Here is an 8212-nt window from a genome sequence, read left to right as displayed (position 1 = left end):
CGAGATCGCTCTCTCGGCCGAGCTTGGTGAAGACGTCACGTCAGTAGCGGTTGAGATGTTGGGCGAGAGCGCAGGGCCCAACATTCACAGCTTCCTCCAATCCAGCGGAGAATGCACAGATCAGGGGAGGCTCCTCCTCCTCTATGGGTAGTTCGGGTTCTTGCAGATGCAAGTCCCCAAACTGGTCAGCGATGAAGTCGAGGCTGCCGAAGGTGATCTTCTCGCCCAGCTGCATCCTCTCCGCGGCGTCATCGATGTTGATGATGATTCCCATATGAAACACAATATTAATCTGAACGCAAAAGACTCCTACCTGGCGCGCCGACTGTCGGATTATTTAGCTCTAGCAATGCCTAGCAACGTGATCGCATAGATTGATTTAGATGGTTACACACGAGACGCAAAGATTTATACTGGTTCGGGCCCTCAGGAAGCGAGTAAAAGCCATACGTCTAGTTTCTACTTCTTCTTGTATTCATATGCTTGGTTACGAGGGCTGTTACTCTTAGCTATGAGGTAGATTGGAATGAGGCGACATGTCGTGGTGGACGTGACGATCGCGGAGCCCTTACACCTCTTTATATAGGCAGAGGGGTAGGGTTACAACGAGGGCGATCGGCGCTACGTATTGGATTCCTAGTTGGCTATAACAAATCAGTTCTATCCTACCATAGCTGTGATGGCAGCAGATATCCTTGATACGTCGTGATCTCCAAGTTGGTAGTTACGCCTAGTCCTCGCGGGCTTCCTCCTCTATCGTCCTCCGTTGATGGGCCAGATATATGGTCGGTGAGGATACCCCAGGCCCATATCTCTGACACCTCCCATCAAACTGCTCCACGTGAGAAGCCCCTAAAATCTCGCTGACCAGAGGTGGAGGGCACAACCGGAGCTTGAAAAAACCATATTCCTCCGACTCCCTTGGCAGACGCATGCGAGTGAACATGGCTGCTCCTGTGGCCCTACCTACCGACTTCTTCCTGGATAGTTGCTTCAGCATGGCGTGTGTGGCAAGAGAGCGTGCGACGAAGGTGACGGGAGGGTTTGGCGGAGAGGGCATGACAAAGATGGCGTGAGCGCGATCGAGAGGGCTTCGACATGGGCGCGGAGGAGACGGATCAGGCGCGACAAAGACGGATATGGTGCAGGCGTGGCGGAGAAAGCGAAGACAAAAACGAGATCCGCGCGAGGCGAGTTGGCGTGCAGTGGGAGACGGATAAGGAGGAGAGAGAATAGAAAGGAAAAAGAAATAAGAGAGGAAAAATGATGGATGAAAATGAAAAGGAAAATAAAAAGGAAAAAAGGGAAAGGATATTATGGTTAGAGGTTAAGTTGTTTTACACTTTTCTAACTAGTGAAGTTGGAGCCAGAAAACCTATTTTTTTAAAAGAAGCTATAGTTGTAGCTATTTTTAATAAAGATGAAGCTCTACCAAATAGACCCTTATAGAGTAATATACATAGAACCATATAGACCAGATCTCATGCTTATATGGCCAAGCCGGGAGAAGCCAATACCTTTTGGTCCTGGCCGGAAGAAGCCTATACTTTTTTGCTATGCCGGCTCCCCAGCTAGTGGAGCATGAAGCAAGAGCGGGAGTCAGAGCGGGAAGGAGCTACACGAAATAGGTCCAAATGAAAGTGATATAATCTCTCATGGGATTCATTTTTTAAACCTCTTTTAGCATTGTATTTCAAATACTTTCTCTATATTGTAAAGTTCATTCGATGTTGATTTCTTTGAAATGCTTTTTTCTATGCAATGAAAATAAAAACCATGGCGAACTGAGCGTAACTCAACTGGTTGGGTTCTTTGTGGTGGAATCTACCAACCCGAGTTCAAGTCCTCGACCTGACACGGATGCTCGCGTTTTTCTGTATTTATTACAGGATTTAACGACGCTATTCTTTCAGTGGTAGGCGACGTGCCCGTCGATAGCGAGACGCTTATGGTGACTTCGTCAATCTCGAAATTTATCGGATTTACGGGTCCAACTCAGTTCTTGGAAGGTAGTCATAATGGTAGGGTGTGGTGAGTGTGCGCTCGTGTATGTCCGAATTTGTCGGTCCAAAACTCAGTTCTCGGTGCTCGTAGAGGTAGGGTGTGCGTGCGTGCGTTTATAGATGTGAGTGTGCGCTCGTGTATGTGAGCGTTTGTTGCCCTGTTCGTTTGGCTTATAAGCCGTACTTTTTCAGCCAACGAACAATATTTTTTCTCACAATAAATTAGTCAAAAGTACTTTCAGCCATGGCTTATCCGTCAAACTTATGTAAGTAGGTCTCGCAAAAAAAAAAACATGTGTTTCGACCTTGGGACTCACTCATGCAAAAGCCGTGGACTTTCTTCAGTGCAAGGGATCCATGGAGAAGAAAAATGTAAGCTGGCCATGTACTCCGCTGTCACACCTGTAACATGTAGTAGTAGGTTCCAAGCTTTCAAATCCTAGATTTGTTCGAGAAAAACCATCTTCTCACTCAGCTTAGTACAATCAGTACAGCTGACAAGATTTTTATACGGTAAGTGGGCGGAAGCCATGCAGGGGCAGGTGACCATGGAGGCAAAGAATGTGAAACAGGACGGAGGAACTGCCGAACTGGGAAGAGCCAGGAGGAGACACAGCCATGTGAGCGATGAGCAGGGGATGAAACTGGCCCTAGAAATAATCGTGCCGGTTTTCTTGTCCGGGTCTTTCAGAACCCCACTTTTTTTTTCTAATCGACCAGTAGCAGGTAAAATAGAACAGTTTTAAAATATTTTCTAATTAGAGGATATCTAGGGATGAAAACGGTACGGATATTTTCCGACCGTATTCGAAACCGAATCCATTTAGAGGGGTTGAGATCTGTCCGTATCCGAGTCCGGATATTCAACATCCGATACCGTATCCGTATCCGAATACTCAAATCGCATATTTATGATGTCGATATCCAATCGTATCATAACCGACATAGTTGACACTATCCGTATTCGAATCCGAATCCGGACAGAAATATGAAAACAAATGTAATATCGGTGATATTCGTCCGTATCCGATCCGTTTTCATCCCTAGGTATATCCCATGATGGATTGATAGTACCGGTACAGAGTAGTATATCATGGAAGCAGATTAGGCCTTGTTTAGTGGGTGAAATTTAGGAATTTAGCTACTGTAGCACTTTCGTTTTTATTTGGCAATTAGTATTCAATCATGGACTAATTAAGCTCAAAATATTCGTATCGCGATTTCCAACCAAACTGTGCAATTAGTTTTTTTTCGTCTACATTTAATGCTCCATGCACGTATCGCAAGATTCGATGTGATGTCTACTGTAGCACTTTTTGGGAAAACTTTTTGGAACTAAACGTTTTCCCAAAAAGTTTTCCTAAAAAGTGCTACAGTAGCCATCACATCGAATCTTACGATACGTGCATGGAGCATTAAATGTAGACAAAAAAAAAACTAATTGCACAGTTTGGTAGGAAATCGCGAGACGAACGTTTTGAACCTAATTAGTCCATGATTGAATACCAACTGCCAAATAAAAACAAAAGTGCTACAGTAACCAAATTCCTAAATTTCACCTAACTAAACAAGGCCTAAGAATTAAACAGGGAGAGAGAGATCTCAAAGGGTCCCAAAATCCAAAATTATGTCGTTGTGCCCAGCAAACGCTAAGACACTAGCAAACTTGTACTACATGTGATTCGGTTCAAGAGCAATCAACACATTTCACAACCCTAAGGCCCTGTTCGCTTAGCTGAAAAGCCAGGCTAAAAAGTACTCTTCGCTGATTTATTGTGATCTTAAAAATATTATACCATGACTGATAAGACAGAATGATAAGTTTAGTCAGTGTGGCAAAGAAGAAATGCCAAGAGTCGCAATCAAGGCGCCAACAAGCTGACCCACAGTTTGAAAAAAAAGCCGACTCAAGCACGCCACCGAGAAAACCTTCCTACTCCTAAATCCTAATAAGCTTAGCCCATGAACAAAATGCATGTGCCTTTGTGATTGCCATGCGCTATTGGCATCAAGTGTATTGTGGAAATATAACAAAATGGTATGTCAAGTGTGAATGGGTTAGCACGTCAACAAAACAAGTAGCAATTTACATCCTTGCAGATGCTTCATTTTCTTGGTGTGTTTCCTATTGTAAGGAACATCTTAAGTACCATATTTACCATTTGTGACTAGCTTACTAAAAACATGTATGCCAGGACTCATTATTTGACAAGTCCGGTGTTATAGTTCACATGAAACCCAACTGGAACAAAGAATTCCTTCTAACTACATCGAACTAAATTCCAAGATAGTTTCAACAAGGAACCCATACCCTATGCTCAAATAAACCCTCATAATTCCACATTAGGAATGGAGCATTACGAGTACAGCTCAAATAGAGATGCACTATGTCAATCAGTAAACTTCTAAACAATCTCTAATTATTTTCTTGAAACAAAACTTTAGTTCTACTATTTCCAATGCAGCTGGTTCAAACTGTAAGCACGACCAGTGCCCAACCTTTTGAAATAATTGTCCGCAACAATACTAATTTTGAATGCTTGAGTCCAATAAAAGTCAGACCCAAATATTGATGGCATTAGCAATCTGAAGCGAATTGCAGATAAGGTAACAGGACATATTAAAGTTTGATCCAACAATTGAACTGCACAATGAAAATACCATAGGAAGAACAAGAACAGATATAAGAAACACGAAACACATATTAATACCGTACCATAGACATTTGATAGGTTAATTATACCCTCTCCTCACAAGCAGTGTTTCAAATGACATGAGAATGTCTATTGACCCGAGAGCAAGTAGAGGGTAAAAACCTAGAGCAACATCATTACACTAGAGACATTGACACCAACATTGCTAAAAATCCACCAGTTCTAGCTAATAAGTTGCAAAGATAATCAACACTAAGGGTTCAACACCAATATATTAGTTTACTTTGCAACACTTTGCAAGACAAAATACACATTACTGGAGTTGAAGATGCCAGCAAATGGTGGTGAAATATTGGTGCGCACAGGCGTCGATTGCTGATCAGCACCGCCATGCTGCTACAGTGACAAGCTCGCCACGCTGCCAGTATAGTGTGAGCCCGACCCCACATTTCTCCACATGGAAACCACGGACCTGCACCCGCTTCAGGAGGCAGTCGGCCTGTGCCTCCGCCAAATTGCTGGGTGGAACAGGCGTGAACCCAGCAGCTGCAAATGCACTTCTCCATGCAATTGGCTTGTCAACCTTGCCCCGCCCAAGCACCAAATCCTCAATTCTTGGCTGAATCAGGAACCTCTCAATCTTGCCAGCAGAATCAGCATCAATGCCAGCAGCATCAAGCGAATCAAGGAGGAACATGCAAGACCGAAAGCAATTCAAGAAGTGCTGTGAGAACGGAAGATCAGCACGATCAGCGCCATGGTCTATGGCTATCACAATCTTAGGAGCCAGCTGTTTCACCAACCGAAGGATCGCTGGCAGTGGTGGTGCACGAGCAGAGCAACCAGCCGGGAGGACAACAGCTACAACTTCATCACCAGTGGCAGAAATGAGCTCTGCAGGGTTGATCATATCAGCACTGATTGCACTGAACTCAAAGGGAATTCCAAGGTCTGCAGCAAACTGTGCAATGTTGTCACGCGCAAGACGCAGCTCCAGTGGATGGTGGGAAGCAGCCGATACAAAGGCAGTGAGCTTGACGAACGGCAGAGCTGCACCACCTGCGCCACGGCGGTGTGCAAGCTCCTGCAAGAACGAAGCCCACTGGCCTCCAACACCAAGATCAAAATCGATGACATGGATGCAGGACGATGTGCTGCCGACAATTTCGTCAAGAAGCGCCTGCGTTGCGGTGAAGTTGGTGAACTGGAGCACGGGCGAGTGGTCAGAGAAAGTCTTGTAGGCTGCGAGCTTGAGGGCAACGTCGAGTGGTGATGTGAGGTGGCAGCCGCCGTGGTGGCCTTCGGCGAGCGCGAGGAGGAGGGCCTCCTTGAGGTAGGAGGCGGAGCGGAGGAACGGCTTCCCGAGCGGGGGAAGCTGGTGATTGAGCCGCGCCAATATCTCTCGCGCGCCAATGGAATTGCCAACTTCGGCGGCCTTTGCCGCCGCCGCCAGCTCGTCCAGCAACTGCTGCTGCGCCGCCTCCGCAGCCGTCGCCTTCATCGCCCCGTGGGGCGGTGGTGGCGAAGGCTGGAGCTGGAATGGAGCAGGGCCATTTAGTGGTGGAAAGGCATGACCTTGCCCCGCCGGCGGCGGCAGAAGCCGGTTCCGGGCGAGATCTATGGATTGATGACGTTTGGGCGGTGGTTGGACGAGTGGCGACTGCTGATTGTGGTCGGGGAAGGAGGGGATGGGCATGAAGAAGGTTGTGGCTGGGGGCGGCTGGTGCTGGTACTGGTGGAGGAGGCCGGGCGGCTGCGCACCAAGAAGAGGGGGCTTTGTGTCGATACCTTCGTGGAACAGCACCGGAGGCGGCGGCGGCGGCTGGAGGGAAGCAGACTCCGATGAGAAGAGGCCGAAGGCCGAGGACGCCTTGTTGTTGCCACCGCCTCCGCTGTTGGTAGCGTGCGACACCGCACCAGGGGACGACATGTCCGAGGCAACGCCGCCGAGGTGGGGATCGAGCGAGAAACCCAGGGGGTCCGCCGCCGGGAACCCGAACCCCACATTGTCAAGGAGCGGCTGCTGGTACACGGGGAGCGGCGGCCCTGGCTGATCCAGGTCGCCGGCGGCCCCAGTGATCCAGTTCAAGAACGTCTGGTCCTGCCCCGCCGCAGCGGCGTTGCCGAGCCCGAGCATGGCGTCCCAGCTGTCGCCGCCGCCGCCGATCCCCATGTCGAGGCCGGTGGGAATCGGCGGCAGCTCACAGCCGCCGGCCCAGTCCTCCTTCCCGCCGCCGCCGTGCTCGCCGGGGGCTCCCCATTTGGTGGCTTCGGCGGCGTCCGAAACCACCGCCACGCCGGCCGAGTCCGCAGCGCCGCCGCCCAGGGACGACGACAGCGTCGATGTTGAGTTGTTGGGGCTGGGGCTCCGCGTGCAGTCCAGCACGAACCTCGGCTCCAGCAGCGCCTTCGCCTTCCCCTCCTGCCAGAACAGCGTCTTCTCGCCTCCGACGAGGTCCGCAGCCCCGTTCCGCTGGGCACCGAACAGCGCCGCCCTCATCTACCTAATCCCACATAATCTCACCGGGCAAACCGGGATGGCGCGGCGTGGAGGAATTCTTGGCGCGGTGCGTCTGATGGCCTGATGAGGGGGACGGGCCTTGGCCTGGGCGTGCGAGAGTAATAGAACAGGAAGGAGGTAGGGGCAAGCAGGAGCACCGCGTGCCCTTGCCTGCCTTGTGCCTCTGCTCAGTTTTCTCCCAACTCACACGCTCCCTCCAGGCCTCTCTCTCTCTCTCTCTCCTCCCCTGCTGCAAGCTGCTATGCTGTGGTCTCGCCCGCTCTCTCTCTCTCCTTGCTTGCTCTGTGGCCTCGTCTCTCTCTAATGCCATTGCCCCTGGATGCGTGCAACATAAAAAAAGGTTTTTGAAAAGTACCCGTCTCTCCATCATTTTCAATCTACCACTAGCTTTTTCCGCTATACTCCGTTTGCACGACTGCGATGGCTGAAAGCATTGTTATCTTGCCATAGAAAAATACGGACTTATAAGCCTAATCAGAAGTATATACTGTACGTACTCTATATATTGTACTCTACTTACATTTTAGGTACAATTTCGGCCGTAGCTCTAAAAAGTAGCGTACCTGTATTTCTATATTATTATATTACTGGTACTTTCCAAGCCACGGATTTTTGTTTTTATTATTATTATACTACCAGTATTTAATTATGGTGTGGAGTGTGGAGAGCAAAATTATTGAAGTGCGTCCAGACAGTCAATGCAAATGTACTGCACGAAATCTTTGGGGGTCGCTTTGACGACTGTTTTGCTCGGTTAACAGTAGTACGTGCGAGACTCCAATCATATGACGTCTACGCGGTGGACTGGGTACTGTATGGCTAAAAACGTCTTGACCACATGTTACTGCTCACCGTTCACGTCTTGAAGCCTTTGTCCTCAAGTGTGGCCACCAAAGTACCTGTCGCAATGGTTAAAAAAAGGGGCGACTTCAGGCATGGACTATTGGACCGGTCTAACTTTTTTTTTTTCAATCACTAACCTCTCGGGATTGTTCTGAGTTTCATGCAAAGTTAACGCGTTGTTACAAATTGGG

The 8212-nt window shown here is 48.6% G+C and overlaps 1 protein-coding gene across 1 annotated transcript; it reads right to left on the bottom strand.

The window, feature by feature from the left end:
* Positions 1 to 4687: 4687 nt before the first annotated feature.
* LOC136477888 (scarecrow-like protein 27) lies at positions 4688 to 7461 on the bottom strand. Its single transcript, XM_066476145.1, has one exon. It carries the CDS (start codon positions 7155 to 7157, stop codon positions 5037 to 5039), a length of 2121 nt encoding a protein of 706 aa, XP_066332242.1. The 5' UTR covers positions 7158 to 7461; the 3' UTR covers positions 4688 to 5036.
* Positions 7462 to 8212: the final 751 nt, after the last annotated feature.

Source organism: Miscanthus floridulus, chromosome 8 (genome assembly GCF_019320115.1).
Source record: "Miscanthus floridulus cultivar M001 chromosome 8, ASM1932011v1, whole genome shotgun sequence".
Classification (NCBI taxonomy): domain Eukaryota; kingdom Viridiplantae; phylum Streptophyta; class Magnoliopsida; order Poales; family Poaceae; genus Miscanthus; species Miscanthus floridulus.
The sequence above is the reverse complement of the archived record's forward strand: the minus strand, read 5'-3'. Positions and strand labels throughout refer to the sequence as shown.